We start from the raw sequence: 20,563 nt of genomic DNA, 5'->3' as shown, positions 1-20,563 counted from the left end.
AGTCTATCTAAAAAAGAAAATAAACTAGATGTCATGTGACGTGCAAACAAGCACATAAGTATGCTGAATGAGCTCTGGATGCAGCTAGACTCTAGGGCTAGAGCATGGCTGATGCGTGACGTCACACTCTATCTACATACTTTCCGCTCTGCAAGATCATACATCCTCACCTGTTACAATCTCCAAAACGGAAAGAAGCCAGCCTCATACCTAGAGCAGCGATCTTACGGCAGCTTGTGTGTTTTAAGACTTTCTGGGATCCACTAGTGGTATCATCTTCATCTGGCATCGGCGCAAGTGTGCCGCCTTGGCACGACAATGAGTTCACTCGAGGCGAGTGCTCAATCCTGAATGGGTTCGCTCTAGGTGGCTGCCTGTTATCATCGAGTTCGGTCGAGGTGGCTGGCTGTTATCGTCGGGCTCGCTCGAGGCGGCTGCCTGATATTGTTGGATTCTCCCCATTTTGAGTACTCAACGCCATACAGACCATCTTGGCTTGCCAAACACAAGTCATTGACTTGTGGGTACCATTGACAACCGTTCAATAAAGGTTCGGGTACTCTGCGGCACGCATAGTACACACTTATACTACTACAGGAAAACATCTCGGCATAAACCCCAAAATAATTAAAGTTTCTCTTTCGTGCTCGTTAAGTGTTTTAGGTGGAAGAGTCGAGATGTAACTTCAGGTACTTCCAATCTTGGTTTGAATCCAAGAGTTTACTTATGCTCTCATGTCACCCCTGATCTAACCTATCCACTATGGTTAGCAGAGGGATCTAACTAAAAGAAGATATCATCAAGGCTAGTTCAAGTTAGCGTTGAACCTCACGGGCAAGACCCGAATCTAAGTTTTCGAGACTAGCCGAAGTCTTAATCGTATTAATGTGTGTATTTTAAGGCTTCCACCTTGTCTTGTTTACTAACGCGTAAAATGCATGTAAACAAGGTTATTCCCTTGGTAAATAGTTGACATATGTCTCCACACTTACTCGGAATAGTCACTCTATAATACTTGTTTGTCTTGATGAGTCACTTTACTTCGTACACTTCCTGAGGTTACTTGACACATCCTGGACTACGTGGAGAGGATTAGGATTTCTATTTGAGGTTCTGTTTGTTATTTGACTCGGGAATGTTGAAGAGTTTGGGGTTCATTGTTGGGATTTGTTGCGTGTCGGTTTGAGGTTCGAGAATTTAATTTATTAATTTTCGGCCCTTTGGAAATTAATCCTTATTTAAGACTTGTAACCACTAGTACCGAAAGCGGTACGAAACGAGATTTTATTAGTTTACTTTTAATGAGTCTTAAATAAATAATCTGAAACCTTACAATCCAAGATTTCCAGATTAATAAACGCAATTAAATTCCCAAACATTTTCCAAAAATTATAAACCATAGTTAAGATCTGAAAATAAACTGACTTCTAGACCTACGACTTCACTCGGGAGAAACTATACGCTACTAAGCGAATTGTAACTCACGATTAGTCGCGGTTCGTTTCCGGTCTTCAATTCCAGATGAGTCTTCGGCCGTCAAACTCGAACGTCTCGTCCCAGTTCGAATCGACACTAGACTCTCTGCAACACAAACATAAACAACCCACCAAATCCATATTCACTCACACGATCTTGAATCCGAGATTCCAATCGTTCGGTCACACGACGAGTGCCGAGAAATTATGAGACTCAAACAAACGTTTCTCAAACCAACGGAAACACTACAACAAACACGCATACCATATCAATAAACGTATGATTCTCTGATTCGGTTTGATATTCTTATAATCCATCCGAGTTTTGATACACATTCTAAATAAATCAATTCTTAGATTAAAAATTCACAACAATAATCAAGGCACGGGACAAATTCAAAACTCAGCCAAAACAGTTTCATGAAAGGAAAACCCTTCACACATCGAGTCATCATCGAACAAAGACTAACACCAAATCACTTTTAATCTCAGATTATTAATCAGCCACGTAACGAGAGCCAAAACCGAAACACAAACTCAACAATCCCAGATCCGACACTAACTAAATAGCGCATCATAACTTTAGCTACACAAATCGAAACGCAACAATTCCTATTTCATAACAAAGATAATCCCTGTAGCTTTCCAACGGGATTGAATCACGACAATTAACTAAAAAATACCCCGTAAAATTGGTTCACAGGTGCGGAGTTCCAGTTTCACTGCTCCAAAACACCACTGTCAACAAATCATATCTCACTTAATTCCTAACGGATTTACATATTCTTGGATGTTTTAGAAAGCCCATTTAGTATAAAATCTAGGAAAATATTAACAAAAATGATCTCAAAATATATTGGACTGTTCACATCCGTTTTACCTGGCTGTCCATATCGGTTTATCATAAAAAAAAATCTCAAAAAATAAACATCAAACAAAGATCAAACATGCTCAATCGCTTAACAACACATGCAAGCCACTGAATCAAACATCATAAGAAAAATCCCCAATTTGAAAAGATGAACCCTAATCTCGAATCCAAAATTGGGGAAAAAAATCTTGAAATTCCTACCTGACCACGTGAATCGGCGATATTGGACCGAAACCCATTCTTTCTTCCTTGTCTAAGCACTCCGAAGCTCTGAAACCGAAGAAATGAAAAGGGAATTTGAAAACCCTATTTCGGTTGAAGCAAAATAAAAGAGAGTGAAGAAGAAATAGAAGGAAATCAGAGATAAGGACAACTCCTTCATCTTGTTTCAATCCGGCAAGCTTCCTTCCTCTTCTCCGGTGGAACATCACGGCGCCACTCTCTCTCTCTCTCTCTCTCTCTCTCTCTCTCTCTCTCTCTCTCTCCTTTTCCTTTCTCGCGTCTTTTCGGCTCCGTTTGGAACCCGGAAAATAGGAGGGAAAAGAAAATGGAAATCCCTCCTATTTTATTTAGATTGTTTGGATTGAGAAAAATAAGGTGGAAAAAAAATATGATGGAAAATGCGAGGGAAAATGTATAACTAAAATGAGGATTTCATTTTCCTTCGAAAATCAAATGGAAAATGAGAATCTCTCCAAATTTGTCTATGAGGGGATCACATTTGTGTATTTCGTCTAGGGACCGAGCCAGAATAGCTCAATAGCGGGGTTTATTTGAAAAAAATATTTAGAAGGGCTAATTAAAAAAAAATTCATGGTAAAAATGAATTTTTTTAAAAAAAATGAGTCAAAAGTGTAAACTTTTAGGGTAAAAAATGTAAATTTTTTAAAAAATGGGAAAAAATGTAAATAAAAAATATTTGAGGAGGGGCTAATTAAAACAATTCATGGTAAAAATGATTTAAAAAAAAAAAGTCAAAAGTGTAAATTTTTTAGGGTAAAAATGTAAAACTTTTTAAAAATGGGTAAAAAATGTAAATAAAAAAATTTAGGGGGGCTAATTAAAAAAATTCATGGTAAAAATGAAATTTTTTTTTCATAAATGGGTCATAAGTGTAAATTTTTTAATGTGAAAAATGTAAAACTTTTTTAAAATGGGTAAAAAATGTAAATAAAAAAAATTTGAAGGGGGGCTAGAGTCCACCCTGAACCTGAGTTAGCTCTGTCCCTGGTCTCATCGTTAATTTCCCGTCAATTTTCTCTCATATTTTCCATGACTTCCAAACACAATTAGAATTTTGACTTTTTCTATTATTTTCTCACATTTTCATTTTCTCTATAATTTTTCCTTTCTCTCTTATTTTCCGAGTTCCAAACGGAGCCTTCTTCTCTCTGGTTAGTGATTTTATTTTGGTCGAATGAAGCAAAGTAACGAGGAAGGAGAAGAAGGTCAGGCTTTTATATTGAGCAAAAATTTGGAAATTGCTCATTTAAGTCCCTCAGCTTTAGTCGGTGCCTCAAACTGACCTCGGGTTTTAATTTCTCTTACAATTGGGTCCTTAGAACGTATTGCAAATGGGTCCTATCATATAATTCTTTAATTAAATTCATAATCGAATGGATAGTATCTATATGATTTAAACCGAGAATTTTCTCATTCGGTTTAGATTAATTAAAATATATTCAAGGTGTCTCAGAAATAATTTTCATTCTCGAGAATTTATTTATTTAATTAATTTCCGAAATGTCTCTTAGAAGAATAATTTCTTATTCCTGACGAACACGATAAATCATTTATTCATTCCGACATTTCTCATCACCTTAACATACTTAAATTAATTCGATGAACTTGTTGGACCATAATTCACTCAAGAATTTAGTCGTAACAACCGAAGCTCGTTTATCGATTTTGAATTTACAAGTCGAATGATACAAAAGTTTAACTTTACAACAATATTCCTAACAATCTCCCACTTTGACCAGAGCAGTTTCCTTAGATCATTAATGCTCAGCCATTGTACAACAGACATCTCAGATTTCTGACTAGGATTGAGATTCTCAACTTGTGGATTCTCACGTTAATTTATATCTTTGTCAATTATGTCGATCGATGTATATGTCTCATTTAATATTCTTCCAGTACATGCTTCTTTGTAAGTGATCTTGGACTTACCATCTAAGGCCAAGTCAAATTGTTCCTAGTATATGATTTACTATTGAATACATTAACACTTCGCATATTTTTTAGATCATATACCAGACTTTATATATTTCAGATAATAAATCTATCTATTATAGGTGTACATCCCTTTTGGCGCCAAAACTAATTGCACCATAGCATGTTTAATCTCTCACCACTATTCATAGTGTGATCTATTGAACGTATTTATAAGAACTATGTATTGACATATTTCCATCACTTGGTTATTTATAGTTTGTCCTTATTAGTCGTGTTCATATTCAATATACACAGGACTAAGGATTTACTGTATTTTAATAACCGAGTATCTCACTATTTCGAAAAATATTAGTGTTCAACACCTAATTATTCCTCGAAAATTTACTCTTGTCAAAGGTTTGTTTATCAATCCCTTTAATGACAGAGTCTAGCCTCATCAATCGAGCTTATACATCATATCAATAAGTATAGTTGACACAAAATGGCACGAGCTTGTCGTTTCTAAACTTTGAGTTATATAAATCATCAGCTCAGTCAATTTACTTGTGTCATAATTTAGTCAACCAATGTAGGCCACAACCTTGTTATTGGCCATTACCCACTTGTCATAATCCTCTCTTATGTTTCTAGAGGCATTAGCACCAAGAAAGTGAGGTATATCTTTAGTGAGGATAAAGCGTATGCTTTCACTCACCATCACAATATTCAGGTTCGACTTTCATTTAAGAAAGTTTTAACCAGTGAGAACGTCTTTCGACAACGGGGCCATAATAGGGTTTTCTGAGACCGATCGACAACAGTTTCAATACTTCTTATTAGGTAACCAATCTCTTAACCCTTACAATATGTTTACTGATGCAAAATAGAAGAATACACGAACAATCACTAATCTTTAATGTAGACAATAACTACCAGGATACTCAAAATTATCCAATAACAACATATCTAATATTTAAGACAAGCACAATCAACACAAACCACAAGAGGATTTAGTAATATATACCTTTCGGCTTAGCCACAGATCTTCCACGCTCCTAGCTTTTTCGATCTCCTTGTTTGTTGATTTCGTCGGCGGTTCCTCATTCTTTAGATCTTTGAATCTCCAAGCTCTTGGACTCCTCGGCGACTCCTTGCTCTTTGGATCTTCGGATCTCCAAGCTTTTGGACTCCTCGATTGCTCGTCGATTGATCGTTACTACAATCTTCCAAGATGTAATCTCCAGAAGGAAAGAGACCAAGGTGTAAGTCAATTCTTTTCTCACTAATTACTCCAACAAGGTGTTGGAATAATTATTTCTTTCTTTGAGAGATGGTATGAATGAATTTTCCAACTATGGGAGAGAGGAAAAACGTCCAGAGCAAAGGGAAGGAGGTTGCCAAATTTCCAGTGTGGAATAAAGCTTAATTCGGAAAAATTCTAGATTAAATTGCACTCAGTTGGGAGTGAATTTCAAGGGTGGAAGACATTGTTTTGGGCAAATTTCGCACTACCCCAAACTCCATATTTATAGCTTTCTAGCTAGGGATGGCAACGGGTACGGGTAAAGCCGGGTACACTTATTCCGTTACCCGTACCCGCTATAATTTTTTACCCGTTACCCGGACCCGTTTACCCAGATTTTGAGACGGGCCGGGTAACGGGGATACCCGTCGGGTAAGCGGGTTAAAAATATTGGACCTGTTACCCGTTTACCCGGTTTAAAAAAAGGGTAGCGGGTCGGGTAGACCCGTTTACCCGTTTATAAAATAAAAATTCATCAACAATATAAAATTTAAAAATAATAAAATTTAGGTGGAAAAATATCAAAGTGCTATTACAATATAAAGAACATTAAAATTCAAAATAAATAAATAAAAAATACAAAAGAAGTCTTCATTGCAAATTGATCATCTTGATTGTAAATTTGGTCATCTTCATTGCAACGCTATCATCTTCATTACAACATATAAAAATTTATTATCTTTTTAAATATTTAAAGGTTAACGGATCGGGTCCCGGGTAACCGGGTACGGGATGACTATTCCGTTACCCGTACCCGGACCCGCTAAAACCTTAACGGGTATTACCCGTTTACCCAAAAAGAACGGGTATTACCCGACCCGAATAAATCGGGTAACGGGCCGGAACGCGGGTAACGGGCCGGAACGCGGGTAACGGGTCAAATTACCATCTCTATTTCTAGCTTTCTAACTTACCCAAAATTGATTTCCTTTGACCTTATTCTAATTAATATGAGATATTTATTCTATGAATCCAGTTCATATATGATATTTATTTATTTCTCACTTTAGAATATATTAATCAGGTAACTGATTAATATGTAATATCTACATGATATTACCAATAAATAACATCAATAATATATTATTTATTTATCACAATAAGAGATAGTATTCTACAGATAGGATAGTGGAGAATATCTTCATGATACTCTCAATAAATAACATAATTAGTATAGTGTTTGTTTCTCACAATAGGGTATATTATTCCATAAAATAAAAAGTAGAGAATATCTTCATGACACTCTCATAAATAATTACCACATTAAATACTCACCAAATCGGATCATATTTAATATATAATATTTATTTCCTATTTGAGAAAAGCTCCAATACAATTGAGTTTTGATCAAACAAATTCAAGGCCCATGTACCATGATGTACACGCCTACCACAAGCCTTATTGGGCCTTGTGAGATGATTTAAATTGCTCTTTTATAAGCACATTTAAATCTAAGTGATATTACAAAGTTATTTAAACAATTAATAACTTATTTGTAAAATACTTTATTACGAATACCAAAGAAATTGCAACCAAGTTGCAGTAGTGAGAATGTAATCAATTATCTAATTATTACGAGCATTTTTATACATCTTATCAGAGCAACCTTGAGGACTATGGACCTAGTAACTGAAGTTCCTATGAATCCGAACAAAATAGATGAAATCTATGTTTTCTCTTATTCATTCGATTCATCAATCTCGGCGTCACTCCACAAGATGACCCGAGACTGCACTCTTCTTGTTACTAGAATTATATTTTACTCGATGTATATGAGCGTCCATTGATATAATCAGTTTATGAGCTCAATCCTCCAAGTTCAACTCGTATCGAGAAAGGTCAATTATTTCGTTACACCTTTCCTGATACATATGAGCCCTAAGCTTCACTGCTTCCCCAACGAAAGATTCTTTTATACGTACTTACTGTTGGAATTGATCTAGGGTTTAAGATTCTTTTATTTTCGGCTTGTCTACGAAGAGACCTCCCACTCAAATTTTCAAGAGCATATAGATTTTGAACATATGTGATATAGATATAGTTTTGAGAACATTTTGAAAACTTATTTGATTTGGATGACAAAATATTTTCGAGTTTGAAAATGAAAACACTTTTTCAAAAATCAAACTAGTTTTGTAAAAATTCAATTTCAATTAAACTTTCAAAAATCAAAACATCTTACACATCATGTTTATAATCTTATGAAAAACATTTTTTTTCTCAACAAAATTTTCTCATTAGAGTTCTATAACTCATGGTAGTGGGGCTGAAAATCCGGATTTCTAAAAAACTGGACTTTTGGAACAGCCGCACACCTCGGAGTAAAATCGCCATAACTGGCGGCTCCGATGTCATTTTAACCTAAAACCGGTGGAATTGGAAAGAGGACAGACAGAGCTTTAACATGGTTCAAGAATCATTAAACTTCGATTTCTGAGCAGAGAGTTATGCCACTTTTACTGCGGGATTTACTCCAGCTCGAAGAAAAAGAAATAATTAAAGTTCGGTCTTTTTAGGTGCGAAAAAGAATCGAGTGTAACGGAACGTTTTAGGAAGTTGTTAAAGATTTTATTTTTGTTTTATTAGCAAGGTAAAAACAAGGTATAAAAGAAATAACAACAAGCATAAAACGATTCAAGTAAATAAAAGAAACTAGTAAGACAAGAAAACTAGTCACAAAATTTACTCGAAATTTTCTCAAACTTAAGAACACGTTTTTTAATATAAAAAAATTAAAAACGTTTAGAACTGATTCTAATGTGTTTTAATATCATCCCAAACTCATAGAAAATCAACATGATTTTTAATTTAAAGGTCAGAGCAATAAAAAAAAAATCTAAGATAACAATTCTAACTTGTCACAAAATTAGTAAACTTTCGAAAACGATTTTCAAGATCATAATTTTAAATACATGTACATGCATATCTTTGACCATAGCTATGATACCATTTGTTGGAATTGATCTAGGGTTTAAGAAAAAGTTTAACGCTTCGGTAAGCGGAGGAATTTTAAAAAATTTCTTTTGATATGTAAAACGTTTTTACTAACCTAGACAAAGAGCAAGCACATGTAAATAAAAACTACAAAAAATTGGCTACGTAAGCCACCTAAACTATAGGAATTGTAAATTAGCCAACCTTTGGTAAATAATTTGTAAATAGCCAACTTGCATACGTGGCAGCCTATTAACTACTTAAAATATATGTTTGGTTGTGTTAAATAAGGCTTTTATTAATCTGTTAATAAGTTTACTTGGTTATTTACAAGAAATTAACCAAAGGTGGGCTATATCTCAATCCACTATATCCGTGTGGCTATATAACTTAATAAATTGGCTACATAAGCCACCTAAACTATAGGAATTGTAAATTAGCCAACCTTTGGTAAATAATTTGTAAATAGCCAACTTGCATACGTGACAGCCTATTAACTACCTAAAATATATGTTTGGTTGTGTTAAATAAGGCTTTTATTAATCTGTTAATAAGTTTACTTGGCTATTTACAAGAAATTAACCAAAGGTGGGCTATATCTCAATCCACTATATCCGTGTGGCTATATAACTTAATAAATTGGCTACATAAGCCACCTAAACTATAGGAATTGTAAATTAGCCAACCTTTGGTAAATACTTTGTAAATAACCAACTTGCATATGTGGCAGCCTATTAACTAACTAAAATATATGTTTGACTGTGTTAAATAAGTCTTTTATTAATCTGTTAATAAGTTTACTTGGCTATTTACAAGAAATTAACTAAAGGTGAGCTATATCTCAATCCACTATATCCGTGTGGCTATATAGCTTAATATATGAGCATTAAAGATTACTAACCTTTTTAGAAGCTTGAACGTTGAGAAGATTTTGGAAAAGGTTGCAACGCTCGTCTCCCCTCGCAGCACGTCTCTCTTCCTTCCTCGACAACTCGAGCAACCACGAAAGTTTCTATCACTAAATCACTCGAGAGAAAAAGGAATTAGTGTGTGGGCACTTTTAAACACTACGACTTAAGAACAAGTCTTAAAGTCGAAGAACTAAAACACTAGGTCAAATGAGGACCTAGGTGCCAAAACCAAAAACGAAATTGACTAGAGAGAGAGAGAGAGGATTCGGCCAATGTTCTAGAGAGAGAGTATCTCAAATCTCTAAAACTTGGATGAATAAAATGTGAGGAATGAGGGCTCTATTTATAGGAGAGGTCTCACCTTCAATAAGGTAGTTTCCTCTTCTATAGAGTATCACATATTCATGAGCAAAATATCCCTCCTTTCCCACTTGAGACACACGGCCAAACAAGGCCTTGATTCATTTCCTATTTTGTTCCTTCTCTAGGTTGGCCGAAATTCCCTTATGCATGCATGAGAAATTTGTTTCCTCTTTTTCTTTTGGCAAGTATCTTGATACATTTATGCACAAAATATTCTCTCTTTTCTCTTGGGTAGTAGGCGCCCAACATCCTCTAGAAAGGGCTTCTAGAAGCTTTTCCATTTGTTCATGACAACATGAAAAAGGCCCATTAAGAATTTTCAATAAAATTCTTATGAAATGAGATTAATCCACAAGGCCCAATAAAACTAATGTTGGCCGAGTGATGTATGTCATCAAATGACCATGTGAAAAAATTTATTGACATTCATTTCATCCTATGTCTCAAAAGACAAAAAAACCCTTTTGACAATTTTCGTAAAACTTGTCTCGTTCTTGTTTTGACTTAGCTTCCAGTTGAACTATTCCTACTCGATGTGATTTGTGACAGTGACCTCATGGATCCAAATGAACAAAGCTTGAGCTAAACACTTGGACTCAAAAGTTCACAAACCTTTTCTAAGTTTAGCTTAATGTCAACTGACTCCACTAAAGAGTTGACACTGAAAATCTCTCGGTTCAAATGAATTTATTTTCTACTCAAGAATTCAACCTAATTGTAATGAGTGGATCTACTGAATATTATCTATGTTTACCCTTCATGAATATCATCAGCTAGTCGGGATTTACAAAGTTATCATTTTACCCTTCTGGCTGTTATTTCCTCAACTCCTTTGTCGCTTGTGAATAAGTTAGAAACAATGTATTGACGAGGAGCTAAGAAGTCACATTGTTTCATCCAAAAGAGTCAAGACTCAATTTGGACACTAGCCAGTTCATTTATTCACATTCCAAGGAACAAAGCATGAGGTGATATACATTGCATTTCAGCAATCTTGTACATGAATTCCATATCTATGAGAACTTCACAAAGTTACTCATGACATCTTCACAACTTAGTACTTCACCAATAGGTCCTGTTCGGAATCACATAGTGAGTCCGAACTCTGACTTTCTCAAATGAGAATACGTAAGCTGTGAAATGGCATGTCTCATTTCAGGATTAAGGTAAGCACGATGCAATTCATACGTAGTGACTTCGAGACATAAGAGGTTAAATGGTTTGTTCTTATTTTGTCTCTAGAAGTGCACTGGTCAATTCAGTACCTTCGGAAGATACCTAGAAGAACTATAGAGTCTCCAACTCTCAATGCCCCATAACCAGACATCATAGATTCTCCTAACAATCGTACTGAGGTCAATAGTCCTTTGACCTTTAGATTGCGAATATATCGTTTTAAGCAAACTACGAAGAGTTTGTTCATGCAAATCTACATTTGTCTCTTCGTAAGTTGTTAAGTTTGTTTATGATATAAAGACTTATGTTTTATCATAAAGCTTCAAACAAACAAAGAAGAATGAATGAACGTTTCAACTTTTTATTAAATGAATAAGCAATTACAAGCAAGAGTCTTCGTGTGACTTTATTACATCAAATGTAAAAAATAAAGACTACAACTCTTCTTGTGGGCACCATTGACAACACTTAATTTCGAGTGACGTGCCCATTTTCATTGGACTTATTTTTAAAAATCCACTTGGTTTCAATAACATTAACCGACTCAGGTCTTGGCATAAGATTCCAGACATTATTTCTTTCAAACTGAACTAGTTCTTCTTACATGGCATTCGCCCAAAACTCATCATCAATAGTGTCATTAATATTTTTACGCTCAATCTTGGAAGTAAATAGCACACATTACCGACCATCTCCCTGTATTTGACTCAGTCTTTTCTTCTAGTACAAATCCTTTTTCAAGATTGCCAATGACTTCTTCAACAAGATGATTTTTCTGTCTTCAACAAGATGATTTTTCTGAACACTTGACGAAAGACCTATGCTTCATGTGAGATCTTCTTCTTCTTCTTTGTCAAAAGGATGATGATCTGAGGTGGAATCCTCTTTAGTACCAATGTCGCTTGAGTTGTCTGATACATCATTGTTGCCATCTGTACTACCTAGAGGACTATCATCCTCATCAACAGAACTCACAGAGACATCGAGGTTATCATTAACCATAGAATATATACCATCATAGACTTAATCCGCTTATTAACACACGATATGTATGACTATTTCTAGAATACCCAAGAAAAATACCCTCGTCACTCTTAGGATCAAATTTTCTTCTTTGATCATGATCGGCAAGAATATCGCAAACTGATCCAAACACATGAAAATAGCGAACATTGGGATTTCTTTCCCTCGATTTTTCATAATGAGTAGACATGGTTCTCAGACGAATGGTCACACAATTATGAATATTATAAGAAGTGTTAGTGTTTCAGCCAAAAAATGAAGAGGAATGTCCTTAGCAAGAATCATTACTCTTGCCATTTCTTGCAGCGTACGATTCTTTCTCTCTACAATCTCATTGTGTTGAGGGGTAATTGGAGCAGAGAATTCATGATATATCCCTTCAGAATTACAAAAATCCGAGAAACTAGAGGGCTGTTTGGTAGTTCACTCAAACTTGTTTTTGTTTTTCTGTTTTTGTTTTCATATAGTTGTAGTTTAAATTTTTTTTGCAGTTGTTTTCAAATAACTATTTGGTAAGAACTTTTAGTCCAAAATAATGAGTTAAAAAAAAGAGAAAACGACTTTTAGTTGTATTTGAAAATTCTTCACAAATGCATAATAGAACTTGAAAAAATTTCAAGTAAATTTTCCAAGTTACAAAACAAACACGTTTTCACTTTATTGAAAAACACTGTGCAAATTTAAAAAGTGGAAAATATTTTTCCAATGATATACCAAACAGAACCTAGAGTTCTCAATCTCCCTTCCATGATCACTTTGAATTCTGACCACCTTCTCGATATTTTCATTTTTTCGCGTTCAACCTTGTTACACAGAGCTTCAAAAACAGTGACCGTATCAGATTATTCACGAATAAAATAAACCAAAGTATACTTGGAATAGTCATCAACACAAACAAACAAATATATGCTTCCTCCAAGACTCTCAACTTGCATAGGACCCATGAGACCCATGTGGAGAAGTTCTAGAACACGAGAGGTGATAAGATGTGGAATCATCTTGTGCGACGTCTTTACTTGCCTGCCAACTTCGTAGTCACCACAGATTCTTTATTCCTCAATTATTAGCTCAGGAATGCACGCACCTGCAATGGCCTTCTTAGTAATAATCTTCTTCATGCTTCTCAGATTTAGATGACCAAGTTTTTTATGCCACAATTTACCTTCATCCACCTTGGTCATGCGACAAGATTGAACTTTATAGTCTTTTATGGGCGACCACACGTAGCAATTATCAAGGGATCGAACTCCCTTCATCAGCTTGACTTGTTGCTTGTTAGACTCAATACACTCATCACGAGTAAAGTTAACATGCAAGTCTTGATTACAAAGTTGACTAATACTGATAAGAATAGCAGTAAGATCATCAACCAATAAAGCATCTTTTAAGTAAAGAAGACCACGATAATTAAGCTGACATTTACCAATAATTTATGACTTAATGCCATTCCCGAAAGTAACATGGCTGTTTGAGTAGGACTTAATGTTGGTCAGATAGCTTTTAACACCTATCATGTGGAGCAACCACTATTATAATATTAATCTTTAGTGGTTGAAGTATGAAGAGAGGTGTAAGCAATATTTGCACGATAGTCAGCTTTTATTCTCCAAACTATGTGCATGTTCGATGGTTGATCATTCTAATGTATATGGGAGAATTGAGGGCGATGGAGATTTCTCCCATATAGACGATAGCAGTTTGGGATTGATGAACATGAAGCATCTCATTACTAGATATCCAAGTCATCTTGGGAGGCATTTGAGCAGCCTTATTCTGAGTGGGAGGTATAAATGTGGTCTTTGAGCTAGATGCACCATGATAGTATCCCAATCCCTTCATGTTCTTAGCAGGTTTACCAATGGTGAGAATCTTGTCAAGATTATCTATTCCAGAGTTGAGCATCCTCACAAATTTGGTCATTTTCTCAAGCTTAGAGTTGAGACGATTTACTTCAAGCTTCAGTTCAGCAATAGACTTCAACAACCCAATTTTTTCCTCTTTGAGAGATTCAATCATTCCTTTTTTTCTTCTCCAGAACCTTTTATTCCTCTATCCATTTAGAGTAAAGAATTTTGTAAGCTTCCGCAAGAGCTTCATTAGAGAGTTCATCGCCATCATCAATTATAGCATAATTATCAGTGGGAATAGAGGAAATAGACACATTAATGAAATCATCGGGATTATGATTAATGATAGAGGTAGTAAAGGAAACAAAATCACTTATCTGATCGGACTTGCTTTCATCAGAATTATCATCGGATAAAGTAGCATTATAGCCCTTTTTTCTTTTTTAAGAAGTTAGAAAATTCCTTTTGAAAATGTCCGAAGCCATACTCATGAGAACTTTCCTTAGAACTATAGGAATTATTGTGCCTGTCACCATCCCTTCCATTTCCTTGAGAACTCCCTCCTTTCTGATAATGTTGTTGATGAGATGCGTTTTTCCCAGGCAGCTTGTCAAGTCTCCTCATAACCTTGTTATAATTCTTGGCAAGCATAGCAATAATTGTCAAAAACTTCATCATCAGTTTCAGAAAGTACATGCTCTTTTTGATCAGTGAAGTACATTTTGAGAGCCAATTACTTGCTCTTCTTCTCAGGTTTGGGAAGAGACAGTTCATATGTCATGAGAGATCCAATTAGCTCATCAACCTTCACATGAGCAAGATCGTTAACTTCTTCAATGCCTGTGATCTTCATTCCAAACTTCTCAAGGAGAGACCTCAAAATTTTTCGAACAAGTTTCTCATTACTCAGAGGAACACCAAGTGAAAATGATTCATTAGCAATATCTTGAATTCGCACATGATACTCAGTTATGGTCTCTTCTTCGAGCATGTTCATGTCTTCGCACTTGGTGATGAGAAATTGAAATCTTTGACTGCGCACTTTGGAAGTTCCTTCATGAGCAACTTCAAGAATCTCTCACGCCTTTTTGGCACTTGTACTAGTGTTTATGAGCCTAAAAATATTCTTGTCAACACCATTATAGATTGCATTTTAGAGCACGAGAGTTACCAAGAGCAGCTTCATCTTCAGTGGGATCCCAGTCCTTTTCCGGTTTGGTGGATATGACAACACCTTTATCATCTTTGATAAGGGGGATAGACCAGCCAATTATGACAGCTTTTCAGTTCTTGTTGTCAATGGACTTAAGAAAGGCACTCATCCGAGCTTTTTAGTACCCATAATTTGTTCCGCCAAGAACCGAAGGACGATTAGCAAATCCACCTTCCCTGATATTATCCACAAACATAAAAAGGTCAACAACACAAGGAAAACACCTTCTAGATCTGAGTACCTGCTCTGATACCAATTGAAATTCTGTTTAGACAGATATAAGATGTTGCACACAATATAGAATCAATATGTGCGACACTCTGTTTCGATGTAAGCAATGAATTATAAACAAGACAGTGAATTGACTATAACAAAAATGACACAAATAATGGTAACTGAGTTTGGTGCAACGTCACCTACGCTGGAGGGCAGTGCTTATTGAAAAGGAAATTCACTATAACAATAAGTAGTCAATAGTATAATAATGGACTTCTATGAGAAATTTCTATCTTAATGTCCTTTTCCAATTACTACATGTGAATTCCAAATCAAGCCCTCCCTGAATATTGGATCCCCTCCATTCCACTCTTAAACACTCTCCGAGTGTTTGGTATTCTTCGATGTCAACGCTCATGAAACCTTCAATCACGAAATCACAAAACCCAACAACTCTCTAACACTCAAATGTCTAGAAACGTGTTTAGAGAATTACACCACACACATCACACAATTAGTTTCTCAGTCCACCGATCATGCACGTCTAAGAACCCTACATGTAAGATGAATGCATCAAAACTACTAAGAGAGAAGCGCTTGACTTTTATAATAATCAACACCTCTGGAAGTCGATGTAGAAAAAAAAAGTCTTCGGCGAGACAGTCTGGAAATTCAAAAAACTTACAAAAAATAACAGATTTGCACGCAAAGGCAAAGATGTCTCAACGTATCCTGTAGTATGTTGTCAGACATCTTGTCAAACAAACTTATAGTAAAAAATAAGCCAACCACACACGTAACAACAATCCTCGTATGCTAAAATTTAATTGTGCTAGTATAAACATATATGCTATCGACTATGACGAGAAAACAAATACCAATTTCGAAATTGGTCAAAAGTAACATTTAAAAAAAATTATGCTTAACCCTGCACGACTTTCTGTTGCGCAACTAAATCTGCTATTGCCGAATATGTGCCGCGATAACAACAGAGTATAGAGAAGATTATGATGCTAACACAACTAGCGATCTGCAGTTAAACACAAAACAAATTAATACCCAAAATGCAAAATAAAGAGATAATGGAAACTAAAACTGGGGGAAAAAAAAATTCTTTTGTGACCTGGATTCTAGTTAGCCTTCCTTTGAACAGGCTGAGATAACAAGCACATGGGAATATGAAGGACTGCCAAAGATAACATCGCTAAGGTGTCAAAATCTTATGGCCGACCAAAATCTAAGGATTCATTATGTACATACACTTACCACGAGCATTGAACACACAGATCCAAGAAGTGCCATTACAGAAGCTACAAAAAGTTCAATAAGTCAGCCGAAATCATTAAAAAAAAAGTACTATGAAAAAGGATAAGATTGGTTAGTTACCGAAAAATGGGACGGTTAAGGCCACAATCAAAGTTGAAATAACCAGAAGGCTTCGGACAATGATGGAGACGGAGTGAGATTTTCTGAGAGTCAAAGGCAAGAGCTCTTCGAGGCTCATTGCCACAGGTGTGATTGTCAACGCGTACTTTGTCACCGGAATCACTACCTGTAGTAACAGAATCAGTACTAATTAATAAATCTATGATATCAATGAATAAAAGTTGTAATAATCTTACCATTGTCCAAACAGCAATTTTGGTGGCAACGAGTTGTTTGGGCATGCTTAGTGTGAGCTGCGATTCTACGGCGTCTCCGAACATTAGATATCCACACGCTCCAACTCCAATTGATATCAAAAGGCATGATATAAAACTGATTTTACAAACAAACAAACAACATTTCGATATATAGCCCCGAAAACAGAAAATAGAACAAATCTCAACGAAGAACATATATAAGAGCCAAGATTACTAAAGATGTTACATCTTAGAGCATCTTTAATGGTTTAACTAAATGTATTAGTTCAATTTGTCACATAGATTTTCTAGAGCTAAATAGTTAAGCAACTAGCTCTATAGAGCTAATTTGCTTAGCTAAATCAATAGCCAATATATAAAACAATGGTTAAGCAACTAGCTAAATACTTTTAATATTTACTAGCAAATCCTTAAAATTGTTAAGGCATAAACCATTAAAGATGCTCTTACAAGCTCAGAGGTTTTACATAGTGTAACAAAATAGAGATTACAAATCCAAAAGAAGCAAATGAAAGAAAGAAAAAAAAAATGTCAATATATCTCAAGAAACAGTTGTATATCTAAGTATTCAACAAATTAAGAAATGTTATGATATGAGAATGAATGATAATAATAAATAAATGATAATGAGTGTCGCAAACAACATAACCTGACGACGAGAACAAAAGGGAAGCGAGAGGGGTGTTTCATGGAAGTGTAGACATTTGGGAAAACGGAGTGGCCAGAAAAGGCAAAGGCGTAGATTCCGATGGTGGCATAAAGGCCAGGCATATTCAAGGCCGACCCGCCTGGGTGAAACCCCACGCCGTTCACCACTCCGATCCATAACAGACAAATCCCGATCAGAATCGACGCCGCAACTCCTCCCACTGGAAGATACGTGTACGTATATTGTTTGATAAGAATGGTCATAAAAAGTTGAGCGACAGAGAGTAGAGAGATGTAATTATATTACCTGAGAAGTACGATAATAGGCTGAGATCGTTGAGCCACACAGATGGAAGAATTATGAGAGACGAGAGAATGGAGAACAATTGACGAGTTGCCAAACGTGTTCCAAACAGGCTTAGAGAAGCGTTTGGGAATAGCATTGTCAGGTTGTCACTCATCATGATTAAAAACTCCACGCAAGTACCCTTCAAACATTATCAATTCTATATGTATCATATTTCTTATCATCACATTGAAACAAAAGGAATCGAGTACCATAGTATACTTACAAAGAGCTCGAAGTACAAAACCACCTGGGTTTGAAACAGAACAAAAGTGTCATTTTCATAATACATGTAATATGTGACAGAGAGTATATAGAAACTGTTTTTTCAATGGTTCTTACTGAGACGCTGAGTCGGCCGGGGGAGCTGAAAGCTGCTTGGCCTATATCAGGGTAGGTTTGAATTCTGCCATTACTGTCTAAGCATCGCATCAAGAGAATGGCTGTGTAATAAGCCATGGCTCCAAAGATTCCTAGTTGAGAAAGCCCTAACCACCCCCCTTGCATTATGGAATATGGTAACGTAAGCACTCCTATCCCACATATCACGTTCACCCCTACAAAATATAACAATTAATTAACATCATACCATCATATTTGGAAGGGGAAAAAAATTATGTAAAATAAAGAGCTATGTTATTGCCAATTAGTTTTGAGATGAAACTTTGTTACCATTAAATACTGACTGAGCAGTAGAGCATTGTGGAGGGTCTTTCGTGAGAGCGATGAGAGGGTTGTTGCTGGAGAATCGGCGGCGTGTGAGCTTCGGGGGCGACCCGGTCGCTGAAGATGTTAGAAGAGGCGTTGTTTCTTTATTATTATCCGGAGTTTCAATCAACGGAGCATATAGTGGAAGCGTTTGCGACGAGGTTTTGCTATGCCAACTCAGCAACCCCATCGATGGTGATGTTGAGAGCAGGTCCATTGACGCCCTGCTCAGAAAAGAAAATTCCCTCATTTTATTTAGGCTTGATATTTCCATTGAATTATAGGCGGCAGTAATACAGTGGAAAATGGTCATTAGCAGTGGCAACTTTCACACTTTGGACTAACATAAATCAAACTATGTTTTTGAACACTTTTATTAGTAAATGTAGACATGACAGTATACAATTGTCATAAAGTGTAGATTTATAAGTCTACAAGCAACAATAATTATAGATATATAGATATGCAGTAACTAGTAGAAGTGTCTAAAAACATAAATTGAGTTATTTTAATTTATTATATCAAAATTACTACGAATGGAGGCCATTTCGTGTAACGCATAGATTTGTGATATTAGGACCACATGTAACGCTAGCAGTGTGATTGGATTCCAAAATAGCAAACAAACTAAAAAATAAAATTCACATGTGAGAGGCTTTCTAGAAAGATTGATATCCAGTAACTCATATATATGAAGTAGTATAATTGGGTGATTACAATAAGATTGAACCAATATTTCTTTTATTTTATACTGTAATTATAATTAATGATTACAACCATATATTTATAAGAGTGAAACTACGGGAAAAATATGAGTTGAACAAATAACTAATTCAAGTTACTGATGGTATCTATATACGACGCAGCCAAGAGAACTTATTTTTGATAGACCCAAAAAAAAATTCTCATGCAGTTGACATTTTCTTATGCTATTATAAATGTCAATAACACCCAAGATCGTATGCATAAATACATACCTAATTTGATGAAATACGCATTATAAATTCACAAATAAACTTTTCCTAAAAAACTGTCGAAATTACATAGTAGCCTGGTGCCTCTATTCGCGTATATCGAGATACAAACCAGTTATAGGCCGTATAGAAGTAGACATTTACATTCGAATAAAAAGTACTGTATTGTTGGTGTGATAAATATAATTACGAACCCGTAAGTAAGAGGCCATGCATGAGCTTTCACGTTGTCGTCGATATTGGAATTGCTTGCCGTTACGTCGTTTGCAGAGATGGTGATATTATTACGATAATTACTGGCCTGAAAGAAGTCATCGATGGCCTCTGAATCCGCATCACGGTCACCGTCCGCGGTAGTTTGGAACTTTTCGTCGTCCATATCGTTTGAATTTCTAGATTCCTCTTCTTCAAGCGTCATTGTATTTTGGAGTTAATCACGCAGCATGACAACTGTTTATTCAACTATTTTATGCGGATGAATATAACAAGTAATATACTATTTGACTTCGTCAAGTTATTGCTCTTCGGGAAAGTAAATTTCGTAAGACTATGATACATCTGTATAAAAGATTCGGATAACAAACGAAATTTCAAGTTCCCGAATCATATATGAACATAGAATCTATTTAGGTTATTGAGGGGCGGCGAGACAAAGTATTGTTATTTTTCAAACCCTAACTCTAGAGTGGGATTTCTATTTATGATGCTTTAAATTTGAATAAATATATTTAAAAAGTTTGAAACTAATTAACTAA

The 20,563-nt window shown here is 35.6% G+C and overlaps 1 protein-coding gene across 1 annotated transcript; it reads right to left on the bottom strand.

Moving 5' to 3' along the window:
* Nucleotides 1–14,793: 14,793 nt before the first annotated feature.
* LOC149404414 (amino acid transporter AVT1G-like) lies at nt 14,794–20,226 on the bottom strand. The gene is made up of 14 exons (XM_089607518.1): nt 20,003–20,226; nt 18,799–19,058; nt 18,469–18,683; nt 18,353–18,376; nt 18,088–18,268; nt 17,782–18,001; nt 17,112–17,247; nt 16,876–17,041; nt 16,756–16,799; nt 16,613–16,675; nt 16,417–16,519; nt 15,399–15,449; nt 15,232–15,303; nt 14,794–15,113 (listed from the first exon to the last, which is right to left on the bottom strand). Exons 1-14 carry the CDS (start codon nt 20,224–20,226, stop codon nt 14,794–14,796), a joined length of 2,079 nt encoding a protein of 692 aa, XP_089463644.1.
* Nucleotides 20,227–20,563: the final 337 nt, after the last annotated feature.

The sequence above is a fragment of the Urtica dioica genome, chromosome 2 (genome assembly GCF_054948205.1).
Source record: "Urtica dioica subsp. dioica isolate 48M chromosome 2, U.dioica_male_clone48M_v1_H2, whole genome shotgun sequence".
In the NCBI taxonomy this organism is placed as follows: domain Eukaryota; kingdom Viridiplantae; phylum Streptophyta; class Magnoliopsida; order Rosales; family Urticaceae; genus Urtica; species Urtica dioica.
The sequence above is the reverse complement of the archived record's forward strand: the minus strand, read 5'-3'. Positions and strand labels throughout refer to the sequence as shown.

What these genes read in the sequence shown, in the direction of transcription:
- LOC149404414 (XM_089607518.1), bottom strand. Translation starts at nt 20,226, where the DNA reads ATGACGCTTGAAGAAGAGGAATCTAGAAATTCAAACGATATGGACGAC. An exon ending in CTTAACCGTCCCATTTTTCG is followed by an intron (nt 16,800 to 16,875) that starts GTAACTAACCAA and finishes AACTTTTTGTAG; the next exon opens with CTTCTGTAATGGCACTTCTT. An exon ending in CTTGGCGGAACAAATTATGG is followed by an intron (nt 15,304 to 15,398) that starts GTACTAAAAAGC and finishes CCCTTATCAAAG; the next exon opens with ATGATAAAGGTGTTGTCATA.